The sequence below is a fragment of the Bombus vosnesenskii genome, unplaced genomic scaffold (genome assembly GCF_011952255.1).
Source record: "Bombus vosnesenskii isolate JDL3184/JDL3185 unplaced genomic scaffold, Bvos_JDL3184-5_v1.1 scf7180000013492, whole genome shotgun sequence".
NCBI classification, from domain to species: domain Eukaryota; kingdom Metazoa; phylum Arthropoda; class Insecta; order Hymenoptera; family Apidae; genus Bombus; species Bombus vosnesenskii.
In genome coordinates, this window is record NW_022883081.1 from 668,681 (window position 1) to 688,126 (window position 19,446).

The 19,446-nt window shown below is 40.6% G+C and overlaps 1 protein-coding gene across 1 annotated transcript; it reads left to right on the top strand.

Annotated features, from left to right (window-relative positions):
* Positions 1-276: 276 nt before the first annotated feature.
* LOC117238401 lies at positions 277-5,082 on the top strand. Its single transcript, XM_033503276.1, has 4 exons — positions 277-674; positions 767-960; positions 1,174-1,281; positions 4,765-5,082. Exons 1-4 carry the CDS (start codon positions 555-557, stop codon positions 4,898-4,900), a joined length of 558 nt encoding a protein of 185 aa, XP_033359167.1. The 5' UTR covers positions 277-554; the 3' UTR covers positions 4,901-5,082.
* Positions 5,083-19,446: the final 14,364 nt, after the last annotated feature.

The window sequence follows — 19,446 nt, forward strand, 5'->3', positions numbered from 1 at the left end:
ATCTTCGTGAGTTCGCATGTAATTATCGTTAATAATCACGAATATCGTTAACGAAGGAACCGGTTTGTGCGGAGAAAATGAACCGAGAGGAAGTTGCAGAACGTCAGACTTGCGTCTTCTCTGCGAGCCTACGGTTAAGTGTTCTCGGAAATGTCGACCCATCGGCAAGAACTTCTGTACGTTCAATAATTAAACCGATTATCGTTCGTTAACGGATCCATCCAAGCGAGTTCGCGCATTAGAACTTCTTAAAGAGAATTAAACGATCTTCACTGTCTTCCGACTTCGCCCGTTGAATTTTCATCCGGCCGACGAAAGGAGCTTCAATTTCGTTCAGCGCCTGTTCATTTGTAATGTTAATCAGGTCTCGTGCGATTCGCGATAGCCGCGCTACAACGTAGGGACGTTAGAAATCGATCGAGAAAGTTTTCCGTACTTCTTTCGATCTCTATCTGTCGTATCCCGCAGCCACTTTGATATATCGTGAAAATTGTTTTACGAGCAACGTGCACGGTTTACCAGTCTGAAGCAAAGTCTTCTTTTACAGCCCCTTGATGCTCAATCTGCTGGTGATATTCCATCCGACTGGTTCGAGACTCCAAAATTCGGAGTTGGCGGAGATACTTCATCGACCCATCCGGTCCTTCACGTTCCCGGAAGAAAGTACCGCAGGTGTGAGTGTCAGAGTAGCAGTGGACAATAAGAAATTATCGATTCGCGCGAAGGAAGAATCGAGTTAAAAGTGATAAACGTGTTCTTCTTGAAGCTGTTCGTCGCGCTAGCGATACCGCTGGAGGAGCCATACAAATCGATTTCCATAGCCGATTTCTTCGAGGCGACTTACAGCCTGCCAACGAACGCCAGCGATGAGAAACTCTGGCTGTATACCGACGAACGAAGAAGGAAGAGAAGCTTGGACAGAGCTACGCTTTATCAAGCTGTAAAGAATAAGTTCGTCAAGTGAGTTCGAAATTAATTACACTGAGAGGTTATTGTATTCGTCTACAGACTCTGCTGTAGAGTATTTCGTAGTTCGGAAAGTAAAAGATAAAAATGTAGAGCAGAGTAGAGAAAAATATAGGTGCACGCGGATGCTGACCCAGAAGTCGTAGTAGGTCAGCCACGGACGGTCTTATTTTATTTTTCACTTTGCTCTGCTGACTTTCTGCACAGCTACGGATATCAGGGTCACGAATGCCTGCTGAGGGCCATTTGCGAAACTTCGGAGCACTACCTGAGACATAACGGACTCATTGGTGACATTCTGCACGTGATCTTCACGTAAGTTCCTCCGTTAGCTTTTACGTCACACAGCAGCCCTCGTCTCTCATAATCATCCAGTCGAATTGCTTCCATTCGTCCTTCCTAATCTGTCCTTCAACCTGCCTGTAGATTCCTTTAAGCTCGCCGTTAATTCGGTTAAGGTAATTTTCCTACTTGCAAATTTCATCTTCGTCGTCTCTTTCTAATTCCATTCTGCCTCGATGACAAAGTTTAACGCAGGTGAACAATTAACTTAATAAGTAGATAGACATTAGCAATTTTCACGAGAGACAACCCCTTCAAAGTCGAAACGGAACGGAATTAGCAAGAGAACCTTGTGCCGCTTTGCAAAGTTCAATTAACCCGACGTTCGAAATTACGGAAAATTCCAGCTCTCAAAAAACAGCGCGTACATCATTTTCAAGCCGCGAATCCGACCGCCAGAGATCGAAAAGATCGCCATCCACGTTTCCAGAGAAAAGATGGAACTTGGTACTGGCAGGGGCCATTGTTCGCGCAGAGTATAATGCGCTAAAGGATCCAGCTGGAAATTTCGTCGGCGCGACCTCGTTTCGCGCTGCGAAAAAAAGAGCCAGGCCTTTTTTCGGCCAGTCCAAGGCGGCGCAAATTGGAGTAGATACACAAACCGTGTAGGAAAGCAAATTTGGTTTAGCTTTCTCGCTTCTCGACGGCATGCCAGCTTCTTCTTCTGTACGCGTGCACGTCGCACACGCTGGCTACCCATGCATTTTCTCGTGTGTGTTACGTGGCTGATGCATGTCGGCTCGTGGGCGGATAAACTGTCGAGCCAGGGACGTATGAATAAAAAAGACGGCCCGCAGGCGGCCGTGACGCCGCATTGTCGTCGTCCTCGGCCACCGACGATATCCTCGCCGTCGTGAAAATTCTACGCGGTTTACCTCTACCCACCGAGTCGAGAAAATGGACTGGCTCGGAACCAGGAAAACGCTGTACCAAATGTATGCCTCGTCCTCGTCGTTATTTCATCTCCGACGATTTCGCCTCGTTCAATTTTCAAGATTATAATCGATACGTGATTTGTTCTTCAAACAAAATCGAATCGCTATGCGGTTAGTTAAAAAAGAGAGAACAGCTGTTTCGGACAGATTTCGTGAAATCTGGGTCAATATTGACACGGGTATTGAAGCTTTCGAATTAGCTGCACCATATTCAACAAGCTTTTGAGTTTCTGTATGCTCGTCTTTCTTCCAGAAAAATGTCCCCGACATTGTCAGCGATGTATTCCATTTTGCGCGTTTCTCGAGCTCTACGTGAGGAACTTGAGAAACTCGTCTGAAACGTAGAACGTTTCTGAGTTTCCAATTCCACTCTGACGTCTTTGGATTTTTCTTCAGCGAAAGGACGCAGCGACGATTAATGCTACTACCAGAGGGATCTAAATGATAAATTTGTCGTTTTTCGTGGTACGAAGATGTATTTTGGATAATTTCCCTTCAACCTTTGCTTGTTCCTTCGCGTTATAATTTTTCATAACTTTCCTTTCCATTCCTTTGCGTCAATTTCTTCGATTTGCTCTTCGTTTGATTCGATCAATGTTTTTGTTTACTTCGGTCTGAGTCTAGTTCGGCTTAGCAATTTTCTATTTGTTCTTTACGTCAAGTTTACGTTATGTTTCTTCATAGATGTTTCCATTCTAACTTTTTGTCGTTCGGTCGATTTCTTTTATATTTTAGTCGCCGGTAGTTTTAATGCTAAACAAGGGACCGAAATGTATATGGTGATAGTGTTTGCCAGGCAAAACGCAAACAGCGAATGGAAAAGTCCGCGAAGGATGTTCACAGGGGTGAATAAAAATTGCAAATGAACTACGTTTTTCCGTTGAAGTTGTTATCGCGTTAGTGGAAGCGTTGTCCTCCTTGAGAGTCCTTTCACACGGTCTCACGGGTAATTTGAGAAAATGGAACTGGCTAAGGCGACATGAAAGAATCATAGGGACAGCTTGTTTGCCTTCCAGCTGCGAACGAGGTGTTATTAAACTCGCCCCGGTTCTCGTCACTTTCAAATAAAAACACAACTGCGAGTATACAAATTGCTCCGATCAGTGATACTGATCGACGTTCGAAAAATAAGCAAAGGAAATTGCAAGAAACGTATCGATTTCTTCGAAACAAGGACTTTCCAGATTCAAGATTCGTAGGATCAAGAACAACAGTTACTTCAATTTTCTATATTCCTTTCTATTCAAAAGAAGAGACGATGCTCCCAGATTGCATGGAACGTTCAAACAACGACTACAATTTATTGTCTTTACAAATCAAGGAAGAAAGAATTGCGCGTATTTTACAATAAATTCGAGAAAAGAAAAGAGTTCGCTTGGAAGGAACCACGAACGGGTCGTTTCGATTCTCCTCGCTCTGATAACGAAATGATATTGTTTTTCACCTCGTATCTCCGGCAGGACGGAGCAATAAAACGGAAGAAGAGCGAGGCCAGCTAAACGCGTGCTTTCCCTCTTCCTCCAGTCATCCCGATGCGAAATAAGAGGGGACAGCAGCCGAAATAAAAGCGCAATGAAAACGGCCCGACCGTTCGTGACTTTTTACGAGCACGCGAGATATGCACGACATATTGTCGTGTTCGTTTGCTCGGCTCGCGGAATCATCTCCTAGCTGGCAGCAGAAAACGGTCAGGTAGTAAGAAAAAGGGAGGGACTCTTGGAAATTCCGGTTAGTCCTGTCCAATTCTTTCACCATCTTGTCAGTCTTGTCATCCTCGTTTTAAGAAAAACTATCGACTCTGAGAACTCGCAACTCATCGACTGACTCAGAGATTTGTAATTTCGATTTTCGAAAATCTCGGAAAATATTTTAAGATATTAGATTACCAGAAAAGTGTCTTTCGTCTACAGACACATCTTTTACAACGACGCATCTTTATACAGACATGAAACCTAATCTGTCGAACGTTGTGATTTTTATCTTGATGGAACAAAATGGATCATAGGTAATTCGATAAAATAATATAAAACGAAAAATGTTGTGCATCCATTATTTCCTTATAGAACGAAAGAAACTTTTCGGACGACCTAATATAAGAATAAATTTAAGGTATACAAAAGAATAAAAAAGCATAATTTGAAGGTATAAGATCGGAAGTAGATTCAGACGTTTCTAGTCGACCTAGTTACCGAATTCAGCTTACAACGCGTCTATCACCTGTCCTAACAAAACCATAATATTTGAATTCTTTTCTTTTTTTTTCCTCTCTATTCTGCAACCCTCGTTTCGAACGACCGAGAAAAGTTTCATGAGATAACGCGGGTAACAGTCGTTGGCCGGCTCTTTAAATTGGCTCGTGCAAAGAATCGTATGATACCTGGACAATTTAATGGCCGTCTGTTAACGAGTCGACCAACGGTACGCTAGACCTTGTTATCGCGCCGAGGTATCATGGCATAGAGAAAAAAGGAAAAGCTTCTTATTATCGTGCAGATGTATGTACCAGTCGATGTTTTTTCAGACCAACAAGCTCGCGACACGAGCCACTACCGCGGGATATTCTTCAAGCCGAAGTGGTTGGACGTAATGGAAGCTGCTCTAAGTACCGACCGCAATGCCCCGTGGGACTCTTCGACTTGATTGGAGTCCTCGTTTGAACTCTGAAAAACCACTGCGATGCAACGCCGCTTGCACTTCGATCGGATAAACAGTTCGATTTTATGCTCGTACTCGGTGTTGTTCCAGCGCTTCGATTACTATGAATATCATACAATTTAATGAATTGATCGTTTTACGTGCTACTTTCCTCCAACAAAGAATTTATTTTAAGCTCGCGAGAATACTGTAAGAATGAATATTCTTATAAATGTAATCTTATGCACATATACTCCCGTCAATAAACATTACAGCCTCCGATGATTTAGTGTAAATCATGATGATACTCGATACAGTAGAACCGCATTTATCTGAACTTGGACAAAATAGTTTCTGTAATTGGTAAATACGAGTAAATACGAGTTCTTCCGTTTCCCCGCTAATTATTTTTCGTTTGTGTTCAGATAGGCAAATTCAATTGGTTAATCGAACTCTGTCTACGATTTCGTTTCGACAAATGCAGTTCGAACAGACGAAGTTATTAGCGATCCTAAACTCTTGAACACTTGCATTGAAGAAATAAATCTCGGAAATCGTCTACGACTGTCAAACAGTCGAACAGAAATTCGTCTGTCTATGTGAAGGATCGTTTAACTGCAGAACCGAAAACAACGGACGAAAGAAATGACTATCTTAGGGACGCCGCTGTTATTGTCGTGACAATACGAAGCCCTAAAAGTATCTCGGGTAACACTATCACGGATATATGGCGGCAATTTATCATCTCCGACTAAGGTGCGAGAATGAAACAGACAGGACGCGGTATCATCGAATTATCTTCGGTGAAAAATCTACTTATACATGTGCGCGTAATTACCCAACGATCGTAAGCCTGAGGCGTGCTTGGAAACCGACCATCATTGTTCCCATAACTTGGTCGAGAATTATTTGCTAAGGTTTTCCATCGAATTAAACCGCATTTGCAAGTTTTATGCAGACGTAGAGGGCAAATCCTTATAGCTAATATCGAGCAAAGTTTATGAAGGAGCATAGGAAAAAAAGTTGGAGTCCCAATACGTAGGCCAACAGGCTTTATGCCGGAAGTTGGTAAAACCAGCTGAATTTTATAGCTGCTATGGGTGTGAAGTCCGCGAGAATTTCGACACAGGCGGAAGTAAAGCCGGATATTTTACAACGGCAACTTCCACAGAACTTTCGCCAAGTTTCATTAGGAATTTAAGGGCTAGAGTGCTTAAGCATACATGCACACGAGTTCCAACGCTCGGCTTCGATCTTACCGCGCGCATACTAGTTGCTAATTTCCCTAATTTCTTATCGTCTGAACAATACTCGCACGTAAATCACTGCAAATTCATTTCGAAAGGGTAAAATTACGCCGATCGTCGATACGTTTAATCAGTGCACCATGGCGAATGATTTATTTGCTTCTGTTTATCGCGTATGGATTAGAACGACGTTCCAGAGCAGTTGAACTCACAGTCTATAAATGTAACTTCATCCGGTAAAATCAGGATCAGAGGTCTCGTAATCTGGCAAATCGGAATTTCCATTCGCCGAGAATTCCATGCTAGCCAACTGGGACATTGATCGCGTCAATGAGTTTCCCTCTCCGGGCTTATTGTTAGTTATTACGCTATCGAAGCTTCCACGCGTGTTTGTAGCTCGATTAGAAACTTAACACGGATGGACTCGATCTCTGTCGCAAGATTTTGCCCATGAGCCATTCTCAGAACGCGTCGCGTTAAATACGTCGCTGATGTCACAGAGCCATGAATTAGCGATAGAAAAACCAAGAGGGTCTAACTAACATCCAGCAGGTCATCGAAACAACAACGTAGAGATTTTATAAGAGAATAATAGACGCACAATGTTTTTTGTTTTATATTAGTTTATTGAATTATGCAGGAATATAATAATAGAAATATAACGAAATGAATCGTACCTAATTCAATAAAGTAATATAAAACAGAAATTGTTGTCCATTTATTATCATCTTATAAAACGAAAGAAACTTTTCGGACAACCTAATATATGAACCTTCCTAAAATCAGCTCTCGACATTCTTTGTTCTAATACTCTGAACCGTCACTCTGTTGGATTCGTACAATAAATTTTACTACTAAATATATCTAAAGTTCAACTCTTTACCTCATTTGTGAAACGTTCGAACTGCGACGCGAGGAGATCACCGGTGATCTGTCAATTTCGTGATTTCTTGTGTCTCCTACGTGACACCGACTTGGACCAATCCATCTGTTTGGGCAATCGAAAAATTGATTACAAAAAGACAGCAGGGGAGACAAAAGGATTGAAAGCTCGTTCAAGGACGAGGAAATAGCATTATGCCGCGCACGTTTTCAATAAAAATTTGGAATAATACCGTGTTCTTTAAGGGAGATTTATTAGAGGTGTTGTCAACGCGACGCGTGCGAAGTACACGAGTTGGGTGCCGATTAATCAGCTCGTTTGGCATGCAACAACTTCACAGCGGCTCAAGAGCTAGATCAGCTAATGAATTTCGAAATTGGTCTGTTAATCGATTGATTTCCTTTACACGCCACTGTCCTATGGTGTACATTATACATAGCGATCAGACACTGAGCAAGATTCCATGACGTTGGTAGAATTTACGAGCCAGCAAAACTTTCACCTCGACCCCTGTTTCCTTGGCGAGAACTGTCGCGAAATCGTTCCACAGTCTATCGAAGATCTTGAAACGGGTCTCGAAAGAGCCACACAGTTTCCGACTGGTCTTAGGAAATTCAAACGTTTACAACTAACTGCGGAAGAACTGTTAAGACTCCGGCTAACTTTCGAGCTTTTCGACCAGCGTCACACGCTTCCAACTTTCTTCCTTCGGCAACGACTCGATTAAAGCTCGCCAAACCGAATTTACACAGGGTTTTCGTGTTGCTTTCAAACATTAATGTATATATATGTACTATAATATAAATAAAAATAATATATATTAGGTCGTCCGAAAAGTTTCTTTCGTTCTATAAGGAAATAATGGATGCACAACATTTTTCGTTTTACGTTATTTTGTTCTATCAAAACGTTCTTACGTTCTATCGTTCTTACTTTCTTACGTTCTATCAAGATAAAGATTACAACATTCGACAGATTAGGTTTCATGTTTGTGTAAAGATGCGTCGTTGTAAAAGACGTGTCTGTAAAAGAAAGACACTTTTCGGACAATCTAATATATTTCATTTCGCGATGTAATATGAGACAAATAGAACTGGGAGCTTCCTTAATCCACTCAAGACCAATTTCTAACTAAAAGACAATTCAAGAAGCGACAGTTTGAATTTTCGACGGTTCTGATTATGGGCCGCTTATTTTTCGCTTTATAATCTCACACAATGTTTTCTATGATACTCCTACGCGATCTAATTTCCTAATTTTGCAACACTAATCGATAATTTTGAATATTTTCTATATAAACAAAAATAATGTTGTGTAGAACTATTTGCCCTATTTGCGAAACCATTACGATAATGATATCTCACATTCAAAAATTTTTATTTTCGACCAATCGCGGGGAGACGCAATCGCGAGGAAACACGTCAACGGGAGTCGTAAATTCCCGTTACGATTATAATAATCGACGCCGCGAATAAATCGATTCCCTGATTTCCGTTGAGATAATGGGGGTGGTTGAGGTGGTATAACGCTGCGATCAACAGGGTTATAAAATTTATATTTCTGTGGCGGATCGGTACCAACAGGACGCCGACAGGCCGAGGCATCAACGCGGTTGTAATACCTCCCGCGCGATCCGCGGGTACCAACCGTCAACACCAGAGGGCTACTACAACGACAACGAGTCTGCCTATCTCGCTAGAGATCGAATATACGGTGTCACGATAGAAATACCGCACCTAGCGAGACTCCTCGACGTCTAAGGCAGGGACTACCTGCCTTGCCTTGTACCTGCCGTGCATAACCTTATTGACGAGTCCACCGGTAGTCCCGGGACGAAACGCGAATTCTCTTTTCACCTGGCAGCAACCACACTTCCACCAAACATCATTAAAATATTGAAACGTTAAAATATAAAATTTCTTTCATCGAGACATTAAAGTATAAACTGCTATCGTTCTTTTGTTAAAATGTCTTTGATTGAGAAAGAGATGTATCCAAGCACCTGTAACTTATTATTACAAAAAAATAAGCTAGAATTTGTCATATCAAGTCTAAGCGTGCGAAAGCTCAACGATGTGTTTGCTTTCTAGCGATAAACTGTTTCAAACGAGTTCTCGCTATTATGGCTGGTACTGTTAAAATAAGAAGAAAATTCTGAAAGAACGAAGGTTTCCGTTAGAGATTTGAGAAATGAAAATTGAATAAAATCTGACTTTCCAACGAAAAATCATTTTTCGAACCTCTCTGCGATACTCGTCCTAGAATGAGAATGGAAACTAGTCAATTTGAGATGAAGATATAGATGCGTCAGACTTTCGCCAGATTCGAGAATGATCGTTACTCTTTCTCCGTCTTTCGTTTAATTTCTCAATGGCCTAATCGCAGCAAGCTGGAGTCCATACTGAACGTGTATCGTAGTTATTAATCGTGCCATGTGATTTGTCAGGAATAACATGAAATAAATTTTTATTAAAAAAAAGACAAGCTACAATAGATCGAATCATTTTATACCTTTCTACGAAAATTCACACCCACGAAATCCCCGACAAGTTCACTCCTGTAAGGATTAATTACCTAAAGATTTTTAAAACAGTACAAATTTACGGTTGTACGAACTATTTTAGGAGAAAGATATTTATCCGACGATGTTAAAAATCTGAGCATAATGGAGATGTACGTACAACAAATACTCACGGGAAAAATTAACGGGACTAATAAAGAAATCAATGAATTAGAAAAATAAAAGAACTATAGGCAAATATCTTATAATATACAGTGGCATAATCTGCAATTTATTATAAAATAATTGATCCGAGCAAAATTTATTATGAAAAAGGTTGCTAAATATGATAGACATTGTCGAATATTAATCGAATAAAATCATTTAGTTGATTTTCATAGAATTTGATACTTCTTCAAGCCTAATAAATCCTTTGATAGATCTAACGAAGAATATTATTCGCTACATAATTAATATCTGTATCACGTACATCGATGCAAGCGCTATTGAAGAAAAAAGAGCCATTTTATGTTACAGCTTTAACGAGCAAATTTACTCGTTTAACTTGAGAGGAATTAAAAAAGAACCTGGCTTTTAAGTAAGTATTAAGTAAGAATTTTAAATATTTCAAACAGAGATGTAGGTGTTATTCAAGAAAAAAACATCTTATTTTTTAATTAGCACGAGTAAATGAACGAATATCGATAATATAATATAACGCTTAATATGAATTTTATCTGTCTGATTATTTAATACCTTAACTTATTTTACAGTAACGTCATCGAATGCCGTTAGGCTTTTTTTTCCTTTTTGTTCAAACTAATTGATAGTCGAAAACTAGTACCAAAGTACCAAGTGTGAATTTAGTCTTAGTTTGTAGAAACGATTAAAAAGACAAAAACAGATATCGTATTAAATCGTTAAAAACGCCAATTTACGATAAAAATTAAGAAATTGTTCAATTTGATTTTGTTATAACGGAAAAACCGTCCTTTGCTATGTCAAAAGATCGTTACCGTTTGATTGACATCTCGACACCTTGTCAAGGTATATAAGGAACACGGAAGTCGCGCGCGAGCTCTTTTGTGCCTGAAATTCCGGAGAGTGAACATCGAAGAAGAATTTAAATATAAGGTAAATAAGAAAAAAAATATCAAATAACAACATTGCAAGTAGCAATTTATAACGTCTAAACCATTAATTTACAACACTCGAGTAATTAATTTATAATATTTAAGCTATTAATTTATAATATTTAAGCTATTAATTTATAATATTTAAGCTATTAATTTATAATATTTAAGCTATTAATTTATAACATTTAAGTCATTAATTTATAACATTTAAGCTCTTAATTTACAACATCTAAGCCATTAATTTCTAACATTTAAACGATGATAAGTTCAATATTCAAGTATGATTATGCGAATCCACGTACTACAGCTATTCTAATTAATAAATTTCAATACACGCCACTTCTTTATTATAAAATAATTTTACATCTCTGCTTCCAATGCTTAAAAACTCTTTATGTAAATGGGACCCGAGCGTAATTACCTCCTCGTGGTGGGTCCCGGTAATTGGTACCGTTTTCCAAATAATAATACACCAAGTACTATTTTGAATATTAGTATTATTATTTGAGAAACGATATCAAGCTAAAAACTACTTGAATATAGTCTGGTCTTGATCATTCAAAATAGTTTTGGTGATCTAGACTGGACTAATAACCCCCCGCGGGGGCGCCGTGGGACATCGTGGGACATCGCGGGACATCGTGGGACATCGCGGGACACCGTGGGATGCGAGCGTTTTAGCCTTAATTAATCATAAGATAGATGCCTATGTTATGTGCATTATAAGCTCATTCTGTACAAAGATACTTATCTATCTTGGAACGAAAAATAAAAATCTCGTCTCTCGTGATCCCCTCGCTTAGCACACTGGAAAAATTGTTCCCACGATTTATCGGTTCACGGTCGCTCAGTTCTTTCAAACCGTAGCGTGACGTACTCGCTCGCGCGTATTCCGGGTACGTGCGGGTCAACGTGCACTGGACAACTCTTTGGATTCGTAAGTCGCCCCAAGCACACCTCTGTCTTGAGGACTACTCGACGACTGCTCGTCGTTTGCCTCGAATCACGGGAGTTGTCATCGCACTGGTGATGCCTGCGATCCGCAATACTGCCCGATTGGTACTTCGGTACTCGGGCAGAGACCTGCATTTCACGTCCTCCGTAATCCTGTTCAAGTGACAAACCCGCGGGGGTGGACCCCACTGTTCAGTTGGGGCCTTGCCTTTGTAATCCTGTTCAGCGGTCCCTCCCCGGGCCTTCATTTGTTCAGTTGGAGTGTGTAAATTGCAGGCCTATTTGCTAGATCGCTAGTATCATCGGTAGGTGCCATCGACCGTGATGAGATCCAGACGACGTGACAGGAATCGGGCGAAGGTCAATGCTTGGGCTTTCCGCTGAACCTTAGGGTTATCTGGTGCACGGGGGTACGTTATGTAGGTTTGTTAGTTCTTTCGAGAGATCGTGATTTCGTTCGTTCCGAGAGCGCCGCGGTTTTTCTTTCATCGTCTGATTGTTGGGGCTCCTTTTCCGTAGTAGCCTCATATTGTTTCTTTCGTTCCAAGTTAGACAAATGTGTCTTTGATACGGAATGTTGCGGATAGGGTTGCGAATTATTGTACGATGTTTGTACTGATCGATGTAATCGTTGTATGGGAGATGAATGTTGCGTTGTATAAGCTTTGTTTTGCGTTTGTAAAGATTCGTGTAACTGCTGCGTAGGAGATAGGTGTTTCGCGATTAGGACACGAAATAACTATCTCTTTACGCAGGCCCATGATCAAGTAGAGTCAGAACTCGACATTCTTACCAATAGTTTGAATGTCGAGACCGATGCATAATGTTGAATAACTCATGGGCGGGTCTCCTCCTCGTGGTGAGGAGTACGTAGTTACCTCCTCGTGGTGAGACCTGGTAATTGGCATCGTTTTCCAAAAATTAATCCGTTCATTAATCTTTGGAAAATGATACCAAGCTAAGAACTACGCACCAGTCCAGTTTGGAACTTCAAAAGCCGCCAAAAGAATTTTGGATGATCTAGACTGGACTGCAACGTGGGACATCGTTGGACATCGTAGGATACAGTTGGACACCGTTGGATATGTCTTGACTATGTCGAATCCATTCTGAGCCCATTCTGTACAATGATACTTATCTGACTTGGAACGAGATATAAAAATCTATTCTTCTTTTCCACTGAACCTTGCAGTTATTTTGTGCACAAGAGTGCGTCACGTGAGTCCATTGATTTTTTTGAAAGATCCCGATGTATGAAATTATTCTCTTATTTCAAATGAATTTTTAACGTATTATCTTATTGTTTCAAATTGAGTTAGACAGTTAACAGTTAGATTCAAATACTTCGAAACAAGGTTTCGCGCGCGTTTGTGCAGTATTCTTTAAGTATATTTAAGTGGCGAACTTTTGAATTCTTGCAAATGTTTTCCAATATTTATAACACGCGACTATAGTGTATTAGTGGAATGTATATTTCATAATCTAATAACGAAAATTCACAGTATATATTCCAATTGCGAACAGTATGATTCTTGCAAACGATTGCATTGCATTCACGGTATTCATAAGCATTTGTTCGCTATCGAAAAATATCTCACAATTTTCAACTAAATAATATTTTTCAGACTTGTTCCAATTTCTTAATAATAATTTTTAAGCGTAAAAAAATAGCAGTATTTTCTAAATAAAAGTTCGATAGGAAAAAGAAGAAAATTGTCGAATCGACGTTTCGTTTCTTTTCCACCCCCCCCCCTCCCCCACCCCCGCTCTTAAACAGCTTCATTTTCGGGGAATAGTGACCGCGCGCAATGCTGTTGTAGAGTCAGTGTTTGCTACGCAATAATTTCTTTTCAATATTTTAAAATCACGATATTTTTTATTCATTTCGATCGAATACGCGAAAGTAATAAAATTTTATCAATTAAATTTGTACGCGTTCTTAATTTGTAGAGTTCTTGTTCGTCGATCATAATTTAAGCGGTCCCGGTAACGTAGTGTTTTATTTTTTTTTTTTTTTAGATATATTTATTTTTTTGAATATTCGTTTTCGGTATTAGAGTCAGCGCCTCCCTCAAGAGGATAAAGCCTCTCCAAGAGGTCAAGATTATAAGTAATTTTATATATTGTATAATACCTGCATAACCCACATGATCGCTAGTTTCAAACGAGTTGATCCAACATTCCCAAACTTTCGGCTATTTTAATGATCGAGAGTGTTCTCCACTTTGTTCCGTTATTTACCGAGACGAAAAATAAATAAAATTTGTTGATTCAACCACCGCGATCAATCTAGACATATAGCACGGATGATCCATCATCGAATAACGTCCGAGATAAACGATAACGAGACAAATGGGCGGTCCACGAAACTACGGAGTTCTCCATTGTGTGTATGAGCACGGGTTTCTTGTTTGTCCGATGGATAGACACACGTTACACGCTTCCGTTGCTCGACAAGCAAAGGGAAAAGGGCGAAGTGACGAACGACGAAGAAATTGGATCGTGTTGAGCAGGCGGGATGAGTCGGCGTTAGGTGTCGGCATCGATGAACTCGGTTAGGAAGCTTTAGGGCGACGCATACGTCTTCTCTTATGAAGCAAAAGGGTCGGAGACTAGTGCAGAGATCGAGTTATCCCAGTTAGTAATCGGATTCCCGTAAATCAGCGATTATTCGAAGGCGGAAAATGATAATAAAAATAAGAGCCCCTTCTACTTCGTTGACGTCTTATCAAATACGTTTGCACTGTGTAAAACATCGAAACAAACTGTACAAATAACTCTGTCGATAATACGACATCTACGAAGACGCGTACACGTGTAGAGAACGATGCTGTTACGCTGGCTCTCTAATTAATCGCCTAACTAAGGCTGCTCCCCTGGTACAATTCATCTTATCACAGACGCGAAGATTGATTAACGTTACACTTCTCGGTTTCATTCTATCGGATTCGGTCCCTGAACCAGCTTTCCTCGACAAAATCAACCGTTCGACTAGTTCTCGCCAGTCTATATAAGTAGTAACATCTAGGCTCGCAAAAAAGCTCACGGGGCCAAGTTGTTGCTGGTAAGTTTTGTTAGGAAATGCTCGTCAAAGGAACGTCGGGCAAGTTGCAAATGAATTTTCAGTTAAATACTTGGCAAGTTTTTGCAGCAGAGTGTCGTTAGCAACGGGGACTCTTTGATGTATCCGTAAACCCGACCAAGGCAAAGGAAGAGATCGAGGAGTGTCTTGAGAACTTCTCTGGCAACCTTTTTATTTCGATCGACCTTTGACTCGCAAGCTTTCCTACTAACGCAACCAATTCTCTTTTGAAGGATCCATGTACGTTACTTTCTCATATCCCCGTGAATCCTATACTTGTAAATCCTGGCCCGTTATTGCGGAATATCTCGAGCATTTTAGCGCAATCCATTATGGCCTCTCGGTAACCATCTATTCGTTAAATATTCCTATTTTAATGAAAGAAGAGCGAGGAAAGGGAAAACGGCTAACTTAAACGCCAAGCAAGAATGCAGAAAGCATCCGAACACAAATTCTTGGCCTGCAACAACCACTTATTAGAAAAGGAATGTGCTTCTTCATTCACAGCTACGCTTTCTTCTAAAGAACTCTTTCACTCGTAGATTTTAATAAAAAGCCGAGGTAAAAGGGAGGGGGGTGAAAAAGGAAGAACAAGATAAGAAATCACGTGGAACGATAAATCTGAAAGTTTGCCGGCCCGTTTCCCGCAGACTTCTTCGCGAGAGAAAGAAAACTCACCGCCAACTCGCCAACTTTCCTCCACGGAACTTGCCGAACGAATTTCCGAAAAACAAATTTCTTGCCCAACCTATTAAAAATACCTGTTAATGTCGGGGGAGCCGGCACGCCGCGGTTTACATACCGATTTTTACCTGATCGATCGCCAGAGGAAGTTCGTTAACCGACAATTACAATATTTATACGGGCGAATTGAATCCCCTCTCCTTCACCCAGCATTAATTACTTTCCGCGAATTTCCCTGAATAATCCTACCCAGTAATAGCTTGCATTGATCCTGACTCTCGACGATGCCAAATTGCGCTGAAATTTGCATATCGACTAGAGAAATTCGCATGCACGTCTTCGAGTCGACGACCTCGCCAGCTAAGACTTCTTCGCCAACTGATGGATTATCAAGAAATCTCGAATTTCCAAGATCGCCTCGATCGACCAAGACCCTCGTCATCCGCAGACGAACGACAATCGTTGTTGCGATCAGCGAAAAAATGTAAAAAGTACAACGACAAATGGAAATCGAGAACCATACATCTACGTTTATCGTTAGATCGGCGTAAATACATGTAATTACAAAATTATCCATCGCGTGTATTACAATGAAAACTAAATTATATTACATTTCGAGTATGTATCGCATCAAAACTTATGTTTCAAATTAAAAACGGGAGTAAACCTTTCATTTTGATTTCTTCGGTACAAGTTTAATCGTTGCTGGTTTTAATGGTAATTCACGATCTTTCTACATTTTGGCCCATACTATACGATTTGCGTAGACTACAATCTGGTTAGATGCAAGTTAGATTATGAATTTAGAGGAAGTTTACAAGCATTGAGCTTGAATTACATCAGAGTTAGAATCATCCTACGTAAAGTAGGAACGAGAAGCAAACTAGCTCGCCATAAATCAAAGCCATACACCGATCTCCCATTGGCAAACGTGGAGATCACAAAGGATTCGATGCAATCGTTGAACGAAAGGAGTTGGCAAAGTTCATTTCGAAATCTAATCAACGCGAAACCAAGAACAACTGCAGATATCGAAAAGAGGGACATTTCAACTTCAAAGAGTTACGCGATATCGGAGGGCAACCGCTAAGCTAGCGGCCATGTGTTCCGCAACGATGAAGTAATCTGATAGCATTCAAGTTCGGCCCGGACTGAAAATAAAGCCGCCACAGCTACGATTAAACCCTCTTGGTACGTTGATTACCAAACCGGACAATTCCAGTAGGGCAGCGGTTAGCCCACGTTTCTGCTCGGCGAGAAGAAAAATCAATGCCAAATTCTGTCAGCCTTCCTTATTTCACTTCACCGACCGACCGATTTTTCACTGTAAAATCCATCGTTTATTTAAAATTCTATATTTCTAGAATATATATATGTCGGAGATGTAGGGACATCGGGCCTTTCTTTTGGAATTTTGAAAATATTCCCAATACTTTGGTCTGGTCTATTCATTGTAGCTGTGCTTAAATGGTAGAACTTAGAAGTAGTTGTTGTGATACGATCTGATTATATTTGCCCAAGGTTTGTGACAGTGGGCTTGGGGTCACAACTTGGGGGGAGGTGACACAACTGGTCACCGAACATAGCCACGGTCACGGGATGAACGTTTTACTTAACAGTAGAAGTACCAATATTGAGGGGCACGCGCTGTATTAACAAATAAGCCCCGGGGCAGGAGCAATAACGGCTCTACGCGGGTCTGCCTAGTAACGGCGCCTGGAATTTTCTTGATAACCCCGATCAATACGCAATTGACAAGTGTGATCGTGTCAGTCTTTTATTCTTACGATCGCCTTGGAGAGTTTACACACAACGTCTGGTCAATCAGTCTGAAAGATACTGTGCGTCACAGCTAACGTCACTTTGAGTTTCAAAACATATTCAATTGTACAAAGAGTTATCCCGTTGACCGTGGATTCGTTTGAACCTAAGAACATTGTCTTTACTTTAAGAGTGACTAATAAACACGTTAAATTGTTAAATCCTGTTAAATCAACACTTGTACACATAATTGTAAATATAAACCTCACTGAACAACTACGATGGCTTGTTCTAATGAAAATACGCAACGCGCTCCTAAAACTAGAAACTAGAAAATTTGTACGTGTAAAGAGCGCGGTAGAATTGAGAAGCGGAAAAGACTGGAAAAAGCAACACGGTACTTCAGAATAAGAGTTTTTAGAATTATCGCTAGTATTGTTTTCTTTCTATTTTATTATTACATCAATTTTATCTGCTTTCTTTTATATTTCATATATAGAAACCTGTCTGTGCGCGCGCCATCCAACATTTCTTCGCGTCTGTCCTGGAAAGACCAAAACTATTTACATTACGATTAGGTTGTCAGAAAAGTGTCTTTCTTTTACAGACCCGTCTTTTACAACGATGCATCTTTATACAAACATGAAACCCAATTTGTCGAACGTTGTGATCTTTATTTCGATAGAACAAAATGATCATATGTAATTCGATAAAATAATATAAAACGGAAAATTTTGTGCGTCCATTATTTCCTTATAAAACGAAAGAAACTTTTCGGACGACCTAATAGTTGCACGAATCTGTTTGAAATTGATGTTACGTTAACATAGTTACATTGTTCAACCATGTTGAGAATTGTGGATCTTAATCGCCGAAATAAATGTATAGGAACACTTACATTACACTTAGAATTGATATCAAAATAGTTTCAGATTTATTTAATATGTGATTTACAAGATATTCGTGGACACACATTTGCACGCGTCTCTGCACTCTCTTTGTCTCACCATCCTCTTTACCATACTACCAACGGAACAGTTGCATTCTTCTGTTTTACGAGACGCTGTGCACGCACATACTCCCACACACTCATACTCATATATGTGTGCCACTACTACACGGCTAATCTAGTTTACAAAATTACACATATCTCAATGAACCATTTGAACGCTGTTTCCATGTATTGTCACGCTTAAGACATAATAGCTTCCCGATACAGGTGTAACATTATTGGGTTAACAATGGCAGCTAATCGATCAGTCCGAGCTAAGATAAAACACGAGAAAGAAACAAGTCGAACAAGTCGGCTGTGACAGAGCGAAGGAAGAGAGTGCGGGAAAAAGAATAGAAAGGGTGGGTGAGAAGCGGCAAGCGTACGATAATGGTGTGATCGAGGCCGGGCGAGCATAATCGAAGAAGAAAGAGGAGACAAAAAGGGATGGAAGGCAGACACAGACATCCGCGGAAACGATATTTCAATCTTCATCCCCGGCAAGTTTTTTTTCGCTGTTCAGGGGGCAATCCGCATATCGCGACGAACAGCGGATAGATTTCGTTTTAGGATAGGCCGTCACACAGGATTGGTGCGACGATGGAAGAAGGAGAGAGAGAACAAAGACCTCGAGAGTGGTATAGGGTTGATTGTAGCCGGTCGACCAGACCAGAGACAAAATTGCATTTCCCACCACGTATATCTACGAACCTCGCATCATTTCGTTTAAACAAACCGCGTCCATTCACCGCTGTCAACGACCATCTCTTCTATCTCGGTTTCGTCTTTTTGCCGGCCATCGACCATCGCTGTTCTAGAAAACCGCGAAACTTTCATTTGCCCAATCCGTGCATCCTGACACGGACACTTCGATTACGATTCCGCAAATAACTCTGTCCAACGAAAAATCGGCTACATGTTCCAGCCACTCCCCTAGGCTGCTCAGGGACCGTGATCGCGTCTATGGGTTCGACTCACTCGTTCAGCAAGTAAGGGATCTGATTGACTTAGGATAGCTACATTTCAACCAGGGTAAAAGGAGATGGCATTCCAAAGCTTTATGGGCGATTTAGATTAGACATTTAGAGAATGGTAATGGTACTTTGAAGGACATTAGGGTATTCTAGCTTGTGGAAGAAAGGATGTAGGAACGTAGAATTGTAAGATTATGCATAAGTGTGCGTACGACCAGTAAAGGGAATAGTTGGTGGTCGATGCTCCGAGGTAGTCGAGGGAAAGCACAGAGGTTAGAATTGATCCCAGATGAGTCGACTACCCTCGAAGCCATTAAGTCGTGGTCATTGTCAACGTAGGCTTGGTCCCAAATAATT